Source organism: Lynx rufus, unplaced genomic scaffold, assembly GCF_022079265.1.
Source record: "Lynx rufus isolate CCGP_SWC_20201006 ecotype Redwood Valley unplaced genomic scaffold, mLynRuf1.p SCAF_15, whole genome shotgun sequence".
NCBI classification, from domain to species: Eukaryota; Metazoa; Chordata; class Mammalia; order Carnivora; family Felidae; genus Lynx; species Lynx rufus.
Window position 1 is genome coordinate 33014097 of NW_025814829.1, and position 21151 is coordinate 33035247.

Sequence of the window (21151 nt, forward strand, 5' to 3'; positions counted from 1 at the left end):
TAGGAGTCTTCTGATTAAAAGTATACTTGGAACTGTGAGTGGAAGATGGGAGGAAAGAGGAAGCAAACAAAACAAATAAAAAATCCCACCCCCCTCAAATATATATATTTAAATAAAATTATGTGTGTGTGTACAAAGAAATTACGAATAGAGTTGAACTATTTATTACGCTGTTGAGTGAAAAAAAAGTCATAGAATGTATCACATAATACTTACATAAAAAAAAATAACTCGGGGTACCTGGGTGGCTCAGTCGGTTAAGCGTCCAACTTTGGCTCAGATCATGATCTCATGTTTGTCAGTTCAAGCCCCGTGTCCGGTTCTGTGCTGACAGCTCAGATCCTGGAGCCTGCTTTGGATTCTGTGTCTCCTTCTCTCTCTGCCCCTCCCCTACTTGTGCTCTGTCTCTGTCTCTCAAAAATGAATAAATGTAAAAAAAAATTTAAAAAAAATAAATAATAACTCAAACCTCCCTGTGCCTGTCTGCCCATATACAAATACACTGATAAAGATCTAATGGGGGACCTGGATGGCTCAGTCAGTTAAGCATCTGACTCTTGATTTCAGCTCAGGTCATGGTCTCATGGTTATAAGATCAAGCCTCACGTCCGGCTCTACACTGGGTGTGGAGCCTGCTTAAGATTCTCACTCTCCCTCTCCTTCTGCCCCTGCCCGGCTCACACTTCACACAGGTATATACTTTCTCTCTCTCAAACCCCCCCCCCACAAAAACAAACAAAAAACAAATAAACTGATAAAGATCTAAAATCAGACATATCAAACTGTTAAAGTAGTTGTTTATTTGAAGGTGTGTGGGATCAGGCAGACTTGGAAGGACTTTCATTTACTACTATATATACACTATTATTTTAAATTTCATATTAAACTTACTTTCACTAATTATAAAACTAATTAGCACAAAAACTAATTACAAAAATATAATTTAAAATACTAACAAAGATTTATGGCAGTTGAATTGGAAGACTTCCACCATATACTTAAAAGAGTAAATTGCACATAATTTGAATACACGAATCAATTTTCTATAAAATATATTATGCCCCAAATGTCCAGTGCATATATACTCCTGTATGATTATATGAGTAGAGAAAAATGGATAAAAGAATTCGCACCAAGTTAACAGTGTATATCTGAGAGGAGGCCAAAAACAAAAAGTAAAAAATAGAATGCTATCCTTATTTTTTTTAAGTGTATGACATGATATATATACACGTATACATAATTTTATGTATGTATATACATATATACACACATATATGTGTGTATATATGTACATACACATATATATACATATATATACACATATATATACATAATTTTATGTATGTATATACATATATACACACATATATGTGTGTATATATGTACATACACATATATATACATACATATATACCAAACACATATATGTGTATATATATATACATACACATACATAATATTATATATTTATTTCACAAATACTTCTTGAGCGTAAAATGTCAGATAATGATGGTAGAGAGCTAGCTAGGGATATAGTAGTAGACAAAACAAAGTCTTGGTTCACAGGGGGTTTATAAAACAGTGGGGGGAGAGATGAAGACAATAAAATAAACAGAAATTATAGTTAAGTGGTGAAAAAACAAAAGCAGGTTAAGGGGACAGAGTATGAGCAAGGGGGTCAGAAGAGGATGTGACATAGGTTGTCAGGAAAGACGTCTCTGATGAAGTAACGCCTTGAACAGAGAGCTGACTGAGGTGAGTCAGGTAGGTGGTTTCAGATAGGAACCAGGGAACAGCCAGATAGGAACCAGTGAGAAAGACACAGTGCCAGTGTGTGGCACGTCCTTGGGGAAACAGCAAGAATGCTAGTGTGGCTGCAGCACAATAAGGAAAGGTGACAGAAGAGACCAAAGTCAGAGATGAAATCAGAGAATCAGCCATGGCCCAGGTCAGAGAGGATCTTATAGACCACGGAAGCAGGATGGGGAGTCACTACAGAGTGATAAGCAGGGGGTGACATGACCTGATTATGCTTTAAAAAGAATCCTTGGGATGCTGTGTGGAAAACTGGAATAAAAGGAAGGAAACCAGCGAGGAGACTACTGAAGTAATCCTGCTGAGAGAATATGGGTAAGAGAGGTAGTAATGGATTTGGTGGAAAGTGGCTGAATTTGTAATATGTTCTCAAGGTATGGGCAGAAAAATCTGCAGGTGGACTGAAGGTATGGGAGTCAAGCAATAATCATGTATGTTCATATAATGTGTTTCTTATCTTTTAACATTTTTAGAATGTGAATGTATTTTACAATAATCAAGAAAAAGCAATAAAGTCATTTTCAATGTTAAAAAAATAAGAAAAAATACACACCAAACAATACACTAGATAAATAAAAATAAACATCTAGACACATTGTGGTAAACTTGCAGAGCATTAAGAACACGGAGAAAATCTAAAAAGTCAGGAAAGAAAAAACAGACCATCTTTAAAAGAATGGCATTTAGAGTCTCAGGAGATTTCTCATCAACAATGAATGTCAGGCACCCAAATTGGAAAAGGAGAAATAAAACTATCACTATTTGCAGATGATATAATATTTTATATAGAAAATTCTAAAGAATCCACTAAAAAAATAATAGAATACATGAGTTCCACAATGTTGCAATATACAAGATCAATAAGTAAAAATCAATTCCACTCTTTTATAAAAGCAATGAACAAAGTGAAAATAAAAATTTTTTAAATTCCAATTACATTAGCATCAAAAGGATAAAATACTTGGGAATAAATGCAAGAAAAGAAGTGTTAAAAACTAGAAAACTTTGTTGAAAAAAATCAAAGAAGACCTAAATAAATGGAAAGACATTTTTTTGTTCATGGATTGGAAAACTTAATATTAAGATAGCCTTACACCCAGATTAATCTACAATTTCAACACAATCCCTATGCCAATGCCAGCTGGCTTCTTTGCAGAAATTGACAAACTGATTCTAAAATTCATATGGAAATTGAAGGGACCCAGGAGAGGCAAACAATCTTGAAAAAGAACAAAGGAGAAAAAGAACAAAAGAATCAAAGTACACTCTGATTTCAAAACTTAACTGCAAAACTTTATTAAAACTTTAATAATCAAACAGCCTAAGGATATAGAGATCAATGAAACAGAATTGTAAATCCAGAAATAAACTTGCACATTACAGTTAACTGACTTCCAACAAAGTTGCCAATACCATTCAATTAGGTGAAAAAATAGCCTTTTCAACAAATGGTGCTGAAAACAGTTATACGTACATATACAAAAGAATGAAGTTGGACTCCCATCTCACACCATATACAAAAATTAACCCAAAATGGATCAAAGACTTAAATGTAAGAGATAAAACTATAAAACTCTTAGAAGAATGCACAAGTATAAATCTTCACAACCATATATTAGGCCATGGTTTCTGAGATATGACATCAAAAGTGTAAGCAACCAAAAGAAAGAAAATAAATTTGACTTACCAAAATTTAAAACTTTTGTACTGCAAATAATACCATCAGAAAAGTGAAAGACAACCCAAAGAATAGGAGAAAGTATTTGCAAATCATGTATCTGATAATGGACTAGTTTCCAGAATAATAAAGAACAATTACAACTCAACAATAAAAAGATAAATAACACAATTTAAAAATGGTCAAAGGATTTAAATAGACATTTCTCCAACGGAGATAAAAAAAAATGGCCAAAAAGCACATGAAAAGATGCTCATCATTAAAAATCATCAGAGAAATGTGTATCAAAATCATAGTGAGATATCACTTTCTACCTATTAGGAAGGTTATAAACAAAAAGACAAACATAAGAAGATGTGGTGAGGATGCAGAAAAAATGGAACCCTCATATGCTCCTGGCAGAAATGTGAATGGTACAGCTGCCTTGGAAAATAGTTCAGCAGTTCCTTAAAAAGCTAAACAGAGTTATCAGCAACCCCATTCTTAGTTATATACACTCAAGACAGTATATATACACACAAAACTTGTACACAAATGTTCGTAGCAGCATTATTCACAATAGCCAAAAACAAACAAACAAACAAAAAAACTAGAGACATGTCTCTATACTGGGGGTGCCTGGCTGGCTCAGTCAGTAGAGCATGCAACCCTTGATGCCATGAGTCAAGCCCCACATTGGGCATGGAGCTTATTAAAAAAAAAAAAAGAGTCTTGGGATGCCTGGGTGGCTCAGTCAGTTAAGTGTCTGACTCTTGACCTTGGCTTAGGCCGTGATCTCATGGTTTGTAAGTTCAAGCCCTGCATCAAGCTTAGTGCAGAACCTGCTTGTGATTCTCTCCCTTTCTCTCTCCCCACTCCGCCTCCTCTCTCTCAAAATAAATAAACTTTTTAAAAAATCCCTACACTGATGAATGGATAAATAAAAATTATATACATGAAAGGGAATATTATTTGACAATAAAAAGAAATGAAGTAGTGATACATGTTACAACATGGATGGACTTTGAAAACACTATATTAATGGAAAGAAGCCATTCTTAAAGGACTACATATTGCATGATTCCATTTATATGAAATGTCCAAAACAGTCAAATATATAGAGACAGGAAGAGATTGGTGACTACCTAGGGCCAGGGGAAAGAGATGAGAGATGGAGAGAATGGCTAGGGATTTCTTTCTGAAGTGATAAAAATGTTTAAAAATTGATTTTGGTGGGAATGCAAGCTGGTGCAGCCACTCTGGAAAACAGTATGGAGGTTCCTCAAAAAACTAAAAATAGAACTACCCTATGACCCAGCAATTGCACTACTAGGCATTTATCCAAGGGATACAGATGTGCTGTTTTGAAGGGATACATGCACCCCAATGTTTATAGCAGCACTATCAAAAATAGGCAAAGTATGAAAAGAGCCCAAATGTCCATCGATGGATGAATGGATAAAGAAGATGTGGTATATACATACAATGGAGTATTACTCAGCAACCAAAGAATGAAATCTTGCCATTTGCAACTACGTGGATGAAACTGCAGGGTATTATGCTAAGTGAAATTAGTCAGAGAAAAACAAAAATCATATGACTTCACTCATATGAGGACTTTCAGAGACAAAACAGATGAACATAAGGGAAGGGAAACAAAAATAATGTAAAAACAGGGAGGGGGACAAAACAGAAGAGACTCATAAATATGGAGAACAAACTGAGGGTTACTGGAGGGGTTGTGGGAGGGGGGTTGGGCTAAATGGGTTAAGGGGCTTCAAGGAATCTACTCCTGAAATCATTGTCACACTATATGCTAACTAATTTGGTTGTAAATTAAAAAAAATTAAAAATAAAATTAAAAAAAATTGATTTTGGTGATGGTTGTATAACTTTTTTTTTAATGTTTTTATTTATTTTTGAGACAGAGAGAGACAGAGCATGAGCAGGGGAGGGGCAGAGAGAGAGGGAGACACAGAATCTGAAGCAGGCTCCAGGCTCTGAGCTGTCAGCACAGAGCCCGACGCAGGGCTCGAACTCACGGACTGAGATCATGACCTGAGCCGAAGTCGGACGCTTAACCGACTGAGCCTCCCAGGCGCCCCAGTTGTATAACTCTTAAAGCCATCGAGCTGTACACTTTAAATGTAAATTGAGGGGTACCTGGTTGCCTCAGTCCATACAGCATGATACCTGATTTTGGGGCTGCTAAGTTTGAGCCCCACACTGGGTGTAGAGCTTACTTAAAAATAAAATAATGGGTGTAAGTGATGAATCACTAAACTCTATACATGAAACTAATAATATACTGTATGTTAACTAACTGGAACTTAAATAAAAACTTGAAGAAAAAAATAAAATCTTTTTTAAAAATTAAATAAATAAATAAATGTGTAAATGTGTAAGATATATAAATTATATCTCAATAAAGCCATCCAAAACATGAGTGCCAAAGATAAGGATGTAATATATTCCCTATGGTAAATGAAAGTAAGTACAATACAATTCAAGAGCTAGGATGAAGTAAAAACCAAGAGAGTCAGGATGCCTGGGTGGCTCAGTTGGTTAAGGGTCCAACATTGGCTCAGCCTCGCAGTGGGTTCACTACTGTCAGCACAGAGCCTGCTTTGGATCCTCTGTTCCCCTCTCTGCCCCTTCTCTGCATGCGCACGCTCTCCCTCTCTCTGAAAAATAAACATTAAAAAAACCCCACAAAACTAAGAGAGTCTACCACCCTCAGACTTTTACTTAAATACCTAAAGAAGCACATCAGCAAGGATAGTGAGCCTAGAAGGAAGGTCATGAGATTCAAGAAATAGTAATCACAGAACTTGGAAAATTTTGTTGATAAATTTAATCCTTGAGTGCAGAAAAGTAGTAATGAGTAAACTGTTTTTTAATAAAAGAAAAACTAACATTCTAGACACAAAGAATAACATTGAGGAAGAGGTGTGCTTATTCAGTGGGTAAAGTGTAATAAGGTCCTTGTCTTGCACAGAAGGGGACTTGAAATAATGAACAACTCCACACTATGTTAGATAATTTTAGAATTCTAGTGTGCTAAAATTTTATAGGTAACACTAAAAGAAAAGAAACACAGCATATAGCTTCCAAACCAGAAAAAAAAAGAATAAAGAAAATTCTACCAACATGATAGAAGGCAAAAGAGAGAGAGAGAGAGAGAGAAAGTAGTCAAAGAAAACACCTATATCTGCAAACTAAAAAATACTCAGAGCTAGACACGTCAAGACTTAGAAATATGGCTAAAGCAGGACTTAGCAGCCTTCAATGTATTTATTGAAAAATAACTCTCAAAGTGTTCAACTCAAGAAGCTATAAATTACAGAGAAAACTCAAGAAAGCAGGAAGACCATACTAAAGATAAGATCAGAATTCAAGGAACCAGAAAACTTAAAAAAAAAAAAGACAGACTAAAAGCTGACTTTTGAAAAGACTGTAAAAACAAACAAAACCTAAAGCAAGATATTACGAAAAAAGAGAAAGCATAATCAATGTTAAGAAAGAAAATAATCATACGCGGAGGAGATTTTTCAAATAGAAGCAGCTAGTATATACAATTTCACACCAACAGACTAAGCACATGGATGAAACAAATACTACCAAAATATTTTCCAAACAAGTATTACCAAAATCAATTCAAGAAAAAAAAAAACTGAAGAAATAAATAATCATTAAGTATATTAATGGTTAGAATACCTAGCCAATGGCTAAGTCAAATAGCACCCAACCACCCAGTAGGCTCACAGTTTTATAGATGAATCTTATCAACTTTTCAAAGAGCAAATAACCTCTATGTTTACAAACTGTTTTATGAGGGCAGTGTAACCTTGATGACATTAGAAAAGGATAGCATGTTTTGTTTTTAAGTTAATTTACTTATTTTTGAGAGAGAGAGAGGATGTGAGGGCATGGCTGGGAGAGGGTCAGAGAGATAGAAAGTGAGAGAGAGAGAGTATCCCAAGCAGACTCCACACTGCAGAACCCAGAACCCAACTCAGGGCTCGAACTCACCAACCGTGAGATCATAACCTGAATCAAAATCGAGAGCCAGACACTTAATGGACTGAGCCACCCACGTGCCCCAGAATAGCATGTTTTAAACAGCACATGTTCATTTTGTGTGTGTGACTACAGATGCAAATATACTAGAGGTAAACATATTAAACAAAGTGTAAGTATAAAGTATATGCAAACTTAATTCCACAGTGTATGAAAGACAAAATATATTACTAAATGGGGTTTTCCCTATAAATGCAAAGATAACCAACAGAAAAATCTGTCAATGTTTATTTACCATATTAACAGAGTTAGAGACAAAAAGCATACGCTCTAAGGGCACAAGGGAACTTTATGAGTGGCAGAAAACATTCTGTATCTGAATTGTGGTAATAGTTACATAGTTGTATATATTTGTCAAAACAAACTGTATGCATAAAATTGATGTACTTTATTATATGTAAATTATCCTGCAATAAAGTTAGTTAACAAATATATGATCTCAGTTGGGGCAAAAAAGTATTCAATAAAATTATACACTTATTCATAATTTTAAAATATTATGACCACTATCACTGCTACTAGTCACCATTATACTGGAGATTCTAATCAATGTAATAAGACAAAAAAAGATGTGCAGGAAAAAAGACAAAACTCATCATTACTTGCAAATGGTACGATTATCTACATTTATTTATTTATTTATTTATTTATTTATTTATTTTTTATAATTTTTTTTTTTTAACGTTTATTTATTTTGGGGACAGAGAGAGACAGAGCATGAACGGGGGAGGGGCAGAGAGAGAGGGAGACACAGAATCGGAAACAGGCTCCAGGCTCTGAGCCATCAGCCCAGAGCCTGACGCGGGGCTCGAACTCACGGACCGCGAGATCGTGACCTGGCTGAAGTCGGACACTTAACTGACTGCGCCACCCAGGCGCCCCCGATTATCTACATTTTAAAAAATCTAATTGGAACTAGATAAACCATTAGAACTAATAAGAGTTCAACAATAAAAATCAATGGTGTTCTTAAACATTAGCAATATTCAATTATAATATGTAATCCCAAAATGTTACCAGTTATCAACTCTTGATTTCAGTTCAGGTCATGATCTCAGGGTTCCTGAGTTTGAGCCCCATGTTGGGTTCTGTGAACTGAGCATGGAGCCTGCTTGGGATTCTCTCTCTCTCCGTCTCTCTCTCTCTCTCTCTCTCTCTCTCTGCCCCTCCCCTGCTTGCACACACACTCTCTCTCTTAAAAAAAAAAAAAAAAAAAAAAAAAGGGGTCCAGAAAAGACCCCCAAATATATGGAAACTTAGCATATTAGAGTGTGACATTACAAAGCAGTGGAGAAAAGATGGGGGTGCGGGGAACTATTATTCAATAAATGATGCTGGGACAACTGGCTATCAGAATTAGATTCCTTCCTAAAAAAAAAAAATTCAGATGGATACAAGACCTAAACTCGATAATCAAAACAATAAATATCAAAGGACCTTTATGTCACTTGGGTAGAGGATTTCTTAAAGACACTCAAAGAACAAATTATAAGGGGAAAAACCTGGTAAATCTGATTAAAATTTACATATAATGTCATTATAAATAAAGTTGAAAGACAAGCCAAAAATTGAGAGCAAGTATTTACAGTGTTTATAACCAAACAATCCAGAATATGTGTACATGTGTATGGATATGTGTCTGTATGTATGACTCTTAGAAGTGAATAAGAAAAGCTCAAACAACTCAACAGAAAAATGGGCAAAGAATATAAATAGAGGCAACTCACAGAAGAAACTGTAGGAAACATAAGAAAGTATACTCAACCTTTACTACTGAATGCCTATCAAACTGGCAAAAAAAAATTTTTAATATGTGTATATGTATGTATATATATGTATATATCAGATATACAAATATACATATACATATAATATATATACATATATATATACACACATATAGAAAGCTTTACAGTAACAATTATTAGCAAAATATGGGCAAGAATATGTACAATGTCAAGAGGGGAAAAGTTACAGAATATGATCAGTATGATATAATTTATATAAAAATTTAAAAACAAATGCCACATATTATTTATGGTTACACATCCATAAAGTAAAAGCATAAAAATACAGATAGGAAAGAGCCACTCAGCTTGAAGATAGCGATTACTTCTAAAGTAAGAGGAAGGCAGGATAGGATGATGAGGGAGTAAAGAGAACATTTCAACTATATCCATAGCTTTTAGTTTCTAATAAGGTCTGAAACAAATTTGGCAAAAATGTGAACAGCCCTTAAATATGGGTGGTAGCAACAAAGATATTCGTTATGTTATATTCCATATTTTCTATACGTTCGAAATATTTCAAGAATTTTTAAAAAATCAACTCTTCCCAGGGTATTTGGGTGGCTCAGTCAGTTAAGGGTCCGACTGTCAAGTTTGGCTCAGGTCATATTTCTTAGTTTGTGAGTTTGAGCCCTGCGTCAGGCTCTGTACTGACAGCACAGAGTCTGCTTGGGATTTTCCCCTTCTCTCCCTTTCTCTGCCCTTCCCCTGCTCACATTCTCTCTCTCAAAATAAATAAGCTTTAAAAAAAAAAGTCAGCTTTCAAATAAATTTAGTATCATTTAATACTCTAACAAAAAGAAAAAAACTTTCAAGAAGTTCCCATAAAAGTTTTCCCATGCAGCTTATTCAGACTTTTAGGTTCTATACAAATTTATGCTTTCTATTTTCCTCCTAAGCCATTTTAATTAATTTTGCATGATTTTACCAGTTTGATGTATTATAAGCTACACAGTATCATAAGGTATGCCACTATAAATGATGGGATTTATAATAAGGTTATTATTATATCGTATTTCTTTACAAACTTGTACTTATGTATTTTAGTTCTATATTATAGAACTCCTCATCTCTTGTGATTGATAATACAACCTCAACAAGTAGGCAGAACAATGCTATAATATAGGCAGAACAATATTTAGTAACAGAGCTGGAATTAACACCTAAAGCATCAGGCTCCAAATGTAGAACTCACCATAAAGAAACTGAGGTTAAAGAAATCAAGGGACTTGCCCCAAAATATACAGTTAATAAAACTGTAAGATAATTTTGCTATGCTTAAAGAACTTATGCTATTCTAAGTTTATAAATATTATGAAAATGTAGAATGACAAAATCTCAAAATTTATTCAAAATACAGATTCTAATTATTCCTCTGCTTAATTCTGAAGTCAGAATCCTATGATACAGAGGATATTTTCCACTATTACTACATAACTGGAATGGTAGGAATAAAATCACATAGACCTTCAAAAGATCATTTAAGTAAATTTGTTTTCCCTCTTAAGATAAAAGGTTACAAATTTCTTTAGAGGAAAATTAACTATATCTAAAAAGTAATACTTGGGGGGCTCAGTCAGTAGAACATGTGACTCCTGATCTTGGGGTCCTAAGTTTGAGCCCCATGTTAAGCACAGAGTTTACATTAAAAAAAAAAAAGTAATACTTGGGTAATTATGATACCACAGGTATCAATTATTATTTTTACATTGTTCAAAACAAGCATATGTCAACCACTGCATTTTGGCAACTTACCCTTTTTAGTGAGCCATGACAATTAAGCATTAGGTCCCAGGTTAATTTTTATTTGTCAAACACAGTGAATGCTGTGATTTTAACAAACTTCAGAGTATCTTTACACTTGTACATCCCCTTCTTGGTTTATCTCATTGGCTTTAGGAGGTTTAGGAGCGGTAGGGGACATGTTAGAAAGTAGTGCACAATTTGACAAAGATTAACTACTCAAAGCCGTAAGTTTATAAATAGCCCATACAAATAAATCAAGGTCTTAACTGTTTTTCTAGTAGTTCAGAAATGGTACTTCTGAATGCCAAAGGAAAATACCAAAAGGTCTCTTAGGAAAATCTTTTCAAATTTTTAAATGTAAGAATACAGCATTTAAAAAAATATATAGATCCACATTTTTAGCAATGCAAATTCTATTGCTAAATTTACATAAATTTGTATCAATTTTATTTCTCTGTGTTTTAAAGGATGCATCTAAATGGAAACAGAGTTGAGTTCAAAGGTATATCAAGTATGCATATCTCTTAAGTTCAACATTATATTTTTATTGGATTTTATTTTGTAAATGATGAGAAACCAATGATGGTTATCACCGTGGGAAGTGACACTACGAAACTTTAATAGTATAACTTTAGCTGTAATTCAAAGAATGGATAGTATAGTAGCAGCTAGAAATGGGAGGGTATTACAATAGAAGTTAGAGATTGAAAAGGTTTTATAATAGTCTAGGTCAAGGGAGAGCTTTATACAAATTCAGACACAAATTCAGATACTCCTGGAGATCCTGAGTCAGTATGTTTGGAGCAAGCTCTCATAATCTTAGGTGAAGAGCTAAACACAGATGACTGGTAGTGAGAGCATCAAAGGGAAGATACCCTTCACGCTGACACCTTTATTTTTATTTTTTTTTTTAAATTTTTTTTTCAACGTTTATTTATTTTTGGGACAGAGAGAGACAGAGCATGAACGGGGGAGGGGCAGAGAGAGAGGGAGACACAGAATCGGAAACAGGCTCCAGGCTCTGAGCCATCAGCCCAGAGCCAGACGCGGGGCTCGAACTCACGGACCGCGAGATCGTGACCTGGCTGAAGTCGGACGCTTAACCGACTGCGCCACCCAGGCGCCCCCGCCGACACCTTTAAAAGAGTATCAGGGACTCATAAAAATTACAAGCGATGCTTCACTTGTACCACAAATGAACACTGACTCACCTGGATCAGGGTCATATTTTAGGTCCAATGGATGTACAACAGGGTGGTACTGCTTCTAAACACAATATAAATTAAACAGATTTAATCGTTTAATCCTTCATATAAACATTTCCTTCAGCTAATGTAAGCACATATACTATTATTAGTCAGTAGAATCCTTCTTTTTTTTGGAGGGGGGTGAGATGCTGAAATCTGCTGGAGAGGCGAAAAGTTCAAAGTCTGAATTACAAACTAAGTCTTTTATAGTAGCGCCACCTACTGCGCACACTAAGAAATAGCACCATTAAAAACGCTGAATAAAAGCGAACAAGCAAATTAAAGGCACGGAGACTGGATTTTGGATTTAAAGGACAAGGTAGTCTCCAAATTACGGACAGACTGTTTTTCAAAAGTTCCTTTTAAGGCGTCTGGGACTCAGAGCTCCTATGTCCACAGCAACTCTGTTTCACGCTACCATGTCAGCACACTAAAGCCTACACACCTTTTGATACGCTGGGACTGCTAAGAGCGGAAGTACAGAAACAGGACCCACCTGCTGGCTTCGGCAGCACATATACTAAAACTGGAACAATACAGAAAACTAGCACGGCCCTTGCACAAGGGTGACACAGAACAGGATCCACAATTCAGCAAAAAGAAAAAGGAAAATGTTCCGCCTTACTCCTGTCCAAAGCCAGCAGGAGACAAAAATGTTTTCTAAAAGAGCTGTCTTTAGTATCCTTACCCCATCCATCCATTTTTCATCAGTTTTTAAACTTCCATTTCACCCAGGCCTGCTAACTTTCTCTCTTGTATGCAATACTGATTACTAGGTTTCTTTCCAGGAAAGAAGAGGGTAGTAGTAAGGAGAGAGAAAGTAAATACATTTTGAATGTTTTCCCTAGGAAACACTAAAAAGCAATGGGGGGGAATGGAGTAGGGTATTTCTTTGAGAACTGTTATGGCAGAAAATAAATGAAAAATTCTGCTTATATTTTTTCTCATGGAATAATGACTAAAAGTTTTAGGTAAAGTAACCATCTTTACTGTCTAAAACAATTCCTGACAAAAAAAGCAACAAGAAGATTTATACGTGAAAGTATGCTAATTTCAAAAATTAATGACAAACAGTATAACATAATCTAAAGCAACACGTATTTCTCACTCCAGAGGCAATGGCATTCCCAGCAAACCTACCCTCGTCCCATCATGACTTTTGGAGCAAAACAAATTACACACAATTCATAAAGCAAATTTCGGTGTTATGAACAGGTACTCAACCTTCATCATCAGTTTAACTAAAGGGTCTTCCAAAATATATAAACATACACAAATAATATGCAAACACGAACGACACACAGAAAGAAAAGGCTTAAAAGATAAATTTATTTTGCCTTCTTGGTCTCAGAATTGTAAAGTCATTGTCAGTCTTTCATCTTCAAATTCTATTTTAAAATCAGCTGTGTTTAAAATCTAGTATGACTTAGAATAGGAAAAAATCTTACAAGAGACAAACAGTAGTAATTGAGGAAGAAAAGGCAAAGAAAACAAAATGTCATTTATGCCACATAGATCTTCTACTTTAATTTTTTTATTATAGTAAAATAGACATTACACAAAATTTACTCTCTCAAAGATAAATCATCTTACCAGAATTTCTTGTTTTGCTTTTATGGTTTTGATGACACATTCAAGGATCTTTCTGGGATACTGCTTACGTTTTGTGGCTATATCTACTATGATTTCATCAAACTGATCTTCAAGTACTTTGATATCAGAATCTATTTCAAGAGAAAAAATATTAAAAATTTTCTTAAAATACATTGGTTATATTCTATATAGTAATGTCATACAGATAAGCTAAATTTAGAAAACAAAAATTAAGAAAAACAAATACGGTAAGTTAATGTATGACCCCACTTTGGTGATTAATTCATTTACTCGTTGAAAAATCAATTACTGAGCACCTATGGGAAGCTAGGCCTAAATCAGAAAAATACAAAGATGAATATAACGTGATCCCTGCTCTCTAAGGGATCACAGTTCACTGGAAGAAACAGGAAACTACAAAACAACTTGATAAATTCAACAGAGGTATGAACAAAATGCTATTCAGACACAGAACAATGGAACACTAACTCTGCTTGGGGAATTTAAGACTTTAAACAGAAAGTAACATTTGAGCTGAGCCTTGAAATCTAAATGTAAATCCATTAGATTAAAAAAATGTAGGAAAAAAATACAGAGAGAAGCATTTTAGTCAGAGGAAACTGTATTTGCAAGATCATAAGAATTTTGGGGAAACTGTTCTAAAAGTTCTAAATGGCTGCAGGATAAAGCATAAGGAAAGAAGGATGATATAATTACAAAAGAACTAGACTGTAAAGGGCATTTAATGTCACAGTTTCTAACATGTTTTGAGTTTATTGTGTGCTGCACCAAAGCTGTGACAGTAGCATAGAGTTGGTAAATCTGAAATAGACACAACTGGATAAATAGTAAGAAAAAGTAAGAGACACAGTGACTTTAGAATTTCTTTGATTTAGCTAAAACTATGTTATCCATTGCTTTCCTGTTTTAAAATAGTGACTCTCAAACTTCAGCAGAATGAAAAATCACATGGGGACCTTGTCAGAAGTACAGAAATTTTGATTCAACAAAGGCCTCTGAAACGGAGCCCCAAAATTAGACACCCCGGATGAAATGAATGCAGATGGTACATCAACCTTATTTTGAAAATCATCTTAAAGAATAAGTAGTTAAAAATACTAAAGAGCTAGGCCATTTGTATCAAAGTCTATGCTGGAAATGTATCTATTTTATTGAGTAGAAGCTTCCTTAAGAAGTCTGAAATAGTAATATACATATTTTTGGAAACATTTCCAAACATTGTTGATATATATCAGCATATATATACATACTGGGTAAAGATTAATGACCTATATCAGGTATCTCTCATTCATGTGACAAATACTCATTAAGTCCAACTAAATTACTTCTTTTGAGAGTATTATGAGAAAATCAGCCATTGCTTACTTTGAATACTCACTTAAGTGGGCAGCCTCCCTAAATTTTAATTTATCCATTTAAAAAGTTCAATCATTAGCCTGAAATAATAATGTACTATTTCACAGTTAAAAAAAAGTCCCCCAGCTAAATCTTTTATGTAGGAGGAAAGTGGTTTCTCAGCGCCACCTAATGATAAAGCTACAAAACTGAAATGTATAGGGGCGCCTGGGTGGCGCAGTCGGTTAAGCGTCCGACTTCAGCCAGGTCACGATCTCGCGGTCCGTGAGTTCGAGCCCCGCGTCGGGCTCTGGGCTGATGGCTCAGAGCCTGGAGCCTGTTTCCGATTCTGTGTCTCCCTCTCTCTCTGCCCCTCGCCCGTTCATGCTCTGTCTCTCTCTGTCCCAAAAATAAATAAACGTTCAAAAAAAGAAAATTAAAAAAAAAAAAAAAAAACTGAAATGTATAAACAATTTGAGGAGGGAGGATTTTGTCACCCAATGTAACAAGCATTTACTAGGTACCTACTATGTGCCAAGCTAAGTGTTGGAAATATAGTGATAAGAAAAATAAATATAGCCCCTGCTCTCAAGGAACTTACACTTTAATTCTTAAATGTAACTGGTCAAACCTAAAATCAAGTCCTTTCAGGGTAGTTACAGAGGAAAGGAGAAGGTTGATTTCACTTGTATATTCATTCATTCTTTCATTTCTCCACTCATTTCTAAAATGATCCCCGTGAACAAAACAGACAAAAAAACCGTCTCCTTTGTGAAATTTACTTACTGCTTCTGTGTATTAGATCAGATATAAATCCTTTTAATTCTATCTGCTGAATATCCCTTGAACCCCTTTCTCTCCTTTCCTACTTAGGGCAAGTCTTCACCATCTTTTACTGTACTACTGTAATAACTTCCCTAAGATCAGCCTGCCTTGAATTTCCCTCTTCTCCAATCCAACCCCTACACAGCGGGCAGGTAGCTTTCTAAAACACAAAGCTTTTCATGTAAATTCTACTTTAAAAATCTCCACTGGTTTTCCATTTCCTACAGGATAAAATGCAAATTTCTCAGCAAACTCTCAGGGCTCTTTGTGATATGGCCCAAATTTATCTATCTGGCCACATCTGCCATTAGTTTCCCCAATTCATTTTTGGTATTTTCCAAACATATCACTCCTTTGTGCCTTTGTGTATGCTGTTTTCTTTGCTTCAAATGTCCTTCCTCCTTTTCATCTAGCATGCTGTCATTTATTAAATGCATTTAATTTAATAACAATCCACTCTGTTAGGTCTTCTCCCCCTTCCCAAACAGTATAGTAATTCTTCGTCCATTTCCTTCCATTAACAATGAATTCCTAAATGGTAAGGACCAGGTATTCTCATCTACGTCCTAGAATTTGGTATCATGCCTGGTGTTATCAAGTGCCCATGAAAGAAGGTAAAATTGTAGTATTCTCAACTATTTCCCCTCACAGTTATAAGGAGGAAAAGGAACAAAGAATAACCATACTCCAGCTAGGCTGCCAATTTATTAGAAAATACATATCTTAATCTATAAATTGATGAATCATATTGCTAAAGGCATCCTGGAGCAAACAATAAAGCAATTCCAAAGTGACTTCACAGAACAAGAGTCAGATAAAGATACAGTAAAGGCTGTGTAGTTTGAAAATTCTCTTAGGTGATTGTGATACATCCCCCTCTCCCCTACTAACTGGCAATCACTCTGATATTTGAGAAATCTAATGTTACTGCTTTTACCATTTTAACATATAAACCAGAAAGTGAACATCGGTGACTCTGAAGAGATAACTATAATAATCCCAAGGATTAGACATGAAATTTTCTGGGCAAAGTATTATCTTAACGTTGAGAAGAAAAATTATAACCACAGAGGTTACTTGATGGGCTTGCAATCAGCTCAAGAGTATAACTGGATCAAGTGATATCAAGCAGTGATACCAAGTTATGCTGGTCAGCATCTCTAACATCACTATGGGGAAAGACAAGACACTCTGACCCTCTTGTCAGGGTAGTCCTTCTCTCAGACATTGTTGGAAAATTCTGCCTCTCTTCCCACATAGATCATTCCTTTTCTACTAATTTTGTCCTTCCTACACTGACCACTTTCTATTAAAACTTTGATTTCTTCAGATACGTCAAAATCATTAGTTAGTACAATCAAATCTTCTTTGAAGAAAATAATCTGTCTTTAAGGAGGTTTCTCCCTATATTTACCTCATACTTTACATGGTACTCTTATAATTTAACTTCATACTTCTAAGGGTACTTCACTATCTACTCTAAGGATCGCCTGTAAAACTACAACTTGATTTATAAGGTATTAATCACAGAAATTCTCTGGGCCTGTTTTTTTGTTTTTTTTTTGTCTGGAGATAGTTGTACAGTATTTTCCAGTAAACTACTAACAAGGGTACTTTCAAAGATTAATCAGATTCTTGTTGAGAATGCCAGATAGCATATATATAGAATCAAGGTACCTACTGTATTGTTTGCTTCAGATTTATGGCTTCCATAGTCTTTTAGATTCATTTCCTTCCCCCATCCCCCTAGTGAAGGAAATTTTTTAAATGGGACACTGAAAATGGGGATTAAAATTAGCATCTGAAATAAAGTTAGCTACAAAAATAACTCAGAAATGACACAAGGAAGAAGTTAATACACATACCCATAAAACTATCTGAAGCTTCCTGCCATGCTTGCCCATTAATGCTGACATTCTCTTGCACAGCTGATTCAAAGGTCTGAAATAAATTCACAATACTCAAGTCACTAAAAATAACTTTAAATATTGAATTAAAACATTATTCAAAATAAGAATTTCAGATTTGTAAATAATATCAAGAAAAGTAGATTAGCTTATTAGTATATTCTTTTCAATTAAGTACTATTCCATCAGTCATTGATTCTTTCTACATTTTAACTCTGATTTAGAGTCAGTTGAATCTCAAAGGTATAAGCACTACCTACATATGCTGCTAAATGAGCGTTGGTGTTAACAACAGGGAAGAAATGCTTAAAAGATAGTGAAATTAATTTCTACTTCATAAAGGACTCTATTTTTTAGAGATGTACACTGAGATATACAGAGATGAAATGGCATGAGATCTGGAGTTTGCTTTAAATTAGGAAGTGTAGAGGCACCTGGGTGGCCAGTTGGTTGGGCATCTGACTTTGGCTAGGGTCAAGATCTCACAATTGGTGAGTTAGAGCCCCATGTCAGGCTCTCTGCTGTCAGCACACAGCCTGTTTTGGATCCTCTGTCCCCCTCTTTCCCTATCCCTCTCGTGCTTGCACACGTGCTCTTTCTCTCAAAATAAATAAACATTTAAAAACAAATATACAAAAATAAAATAAAATAGGAAGTGTAGGGGCACCTGGGTGGCTCAGTCAGTTGACTCTTGATTTCCACTCAGGTCATGATCTTGCAGTTTGTGAGTTTGAGCCCATCGGGCTCCTTGTTGACTGTGCAGAGCCTGCTTGGATTCTCTCTCAGCCCCTGCTGATATGTCCCTCTCAAAATAAATAAATAAACTTAAGGGGCGCCTGGGTGGTGCAGTCGGTTAAGCGTCCGACTTCAGCCAGGTCACGATCTCGCGGTCCGTGAGTTCGAGCCCCGCGTCAGGCTCTGGGCTGATGGCTCAGAGCCTGGAGCCTGCTTCCGATTCTGTGTCTCCCTCTCTCTCTGCCCCTCCCCCGTTCATGCTCTGTCTCTCTCTGTCCCCAAAATAAATAAACGTTGAAAAAAATTAAAAAAAAAAATAAACTTAAAAAACAATTTTTTTTTAAATAAATATAGAGCATCCGATTCTGTGTCTCCCTCTCTCTCTGCCCCTCCCCCGTTCATGCTCTGTCTCTCTCTGTCCCCAAAATAAATAAACGTTGAAAAAAATTAAAAAAAAAAAAAACTTAAAAAACAATTTTTTTAAAAATAAATATAGAGCATGTGACTCCTGATCTCAGAGTTGTGAGTTCCAGCCCCACTTTGGGTGTGGAAACTACTTAAAAAATAAATAAATAAAATAGGAAGTGTAACAAGATTTTGGTAACTGTTAAATTTGGTGATGGATACAAGGGTGTCCACTGTACTAGTCTGTTTTTTGTAAGGTTAAAAATGTGTACATTAAAAAATAAAGGACTAAAGGAATTTGATAGTACCATTAAAATTTTAAATGCACACTCCCTATTACCTAACAATTTCACTTCTAGCAAAGTATCATAAAGAACTATTCCCAAAAAACATAAAAAATGCATTAGAAATATTTATGAAAGCACTATTTGAAATTGTGAAACATTGAGGGGAAAATAAAATCTAAATCACAATTTGGAAAATGGTTAAATATACTATATCCATATCATGCAACACTTAAAAAGAATGAAGTATATCTCTAAAAACCATTGCCAAATAATAAAGACATATTTGATAGAAAAAAAAAAAAAGCTAACCTGCTACATTAGCATGACACTATTAACGTAAAAAACAAAAAACTAAAACAACAAAGAGAGAGAGAGAGATGTAAAACCATAAAAAGGTATAGACGGGGTGCCTGGGTGGCTCAGTCAGTTAAGCGTCTGCCTCCTGATTTGGGGCCAGATCATGATTCCACCATTGTGAGATCCAGACCCCAAAGAGCTCTGTGCCCAAAGTGTGGAGCCTGCTGGGATTCTCTCTCTCCCTCTCTCAAAAGTAAACAAATATTAACAAAAAAAGTGGGGGGGGGGCAGTATAGAAGGATTACACCCTCCAGGCCTTCCATAATAGTAAGTTACTTCCAGGAAGGAAGGGGGATGGGGAGAGGAATTCAGACTTTTGTTTTATGCCTTTGTTACTATGAGAATGTATTTTACACATTTTGTATGAGTAAAAATAAGCATAAATCAAATAATGACGGATAATTATGGGTTAAATACACTTTAAAGATTTTATAAATTAAAATCCTTACTTTATACATGGTCATTCAAAGGTTATCTCAGAACACAAACTGTAATATATTTCATTGCAAAATCATATCAATCTAATCTTTTTTTAAGTTTATTTGAGAGAGAGAGTGTAAGCAAGGGAGGGACAGAGAGAGGGAGAAAGAGAATCCCAAGCAGGGTCTGCATTGTCAGCACAGGGCCTGGTGCGCTGTTCGAATTTGCAAGCCCTGAAATTGTGACAGGAGCAGAAATCAAGTGTCAGAAGCTTGACTGACAGCTACCTGGTTGCCCCAATCCAATTTTTTTTTCGAATTTCCATTACTACATTATGTGGTTTTAGCTAAAGAGATATGTCAGCATACTTAAGCCTCTGCCTTTTACCTGCTCTTAATATAAAACACAATAAATTCCTTGGTAGTTTAAGTCTTCAAATCTTTATCTTCTAATTCACTTAATCATCCGTTAAATAAGGTATGATAGGTTAAGCCAAGCTCCTTTTTTTCTGTAAAGTAAATGTTCTAAGTACATTAGCACTTCCTAGAAAGGGACAAATTCTAAGATCATTATGCAATGAAACAGTCTTTCCCCAAAAACTACTAAAAAGGTCCTGAGGTATGTCTCTATTATCGTTCCCTTGCTTGCAAGAAGGTAGTAGCAGAACTACTCTACACAAAACTGGAACACAGAATCACTACCCAGGCACTGTTCCTTCCTTCTTCCATTTAACCTTTTTTTTTGTTTGTTTGTTTTCACTGTGGTCATTCACAGAGTGTGAATGAGTTTTTGAACTTTTTCCCCCCAACAGATAGACTGTGTACTTCCTGAAGACAGGTGGTATCTATCCCTCAATCTGTTGTGTCTTTCCCCCCAAAAAAAAGCTTCTTCAGGGCTTTGCAAAATATGAGAAAGGAAGGGGAAATGTTTT

The 21151-nt window shown here is 35.4% G+C and overlaps 1 protein-coding gene and 1 pseudogene across 1 annotated transcript in view; one reads left to right on the forward strand and one right to left on the reverse strand.

The window, feature by feature from the left end:
* The window catches only part of NSL1 (NSL1 component of MIS12 kinetochore complex), a 36049-nt gene that overhangs the window by 13958 nt on the left and 940 nt on the right, over positions 1 to 21151 (reverse strand). The window contains exons 2-4 of the mRNA XM_047076820.1: positions 17975 to 18050; positions 13929 to 14059; positions 12300 to 12354 (exon numbers count right to left, since the gene is read on the reverse strand). Of these exons, the coding sequence (XP_046932776.1) occupies positions 12300 to 12354; positions 13929 to 14059; positions 17975 to 18050 (262 nt within the window). The remainder of the gene's footprint in view (positions 1 to 12299; positions 12355 to 13928; positions 14060 to 17974; positions 18051 to 21151) is intronic.
* LOC124510562 (uncharacterized) lies at positions 12833 to 12928 on the forward strand (annotated as a pseudogene).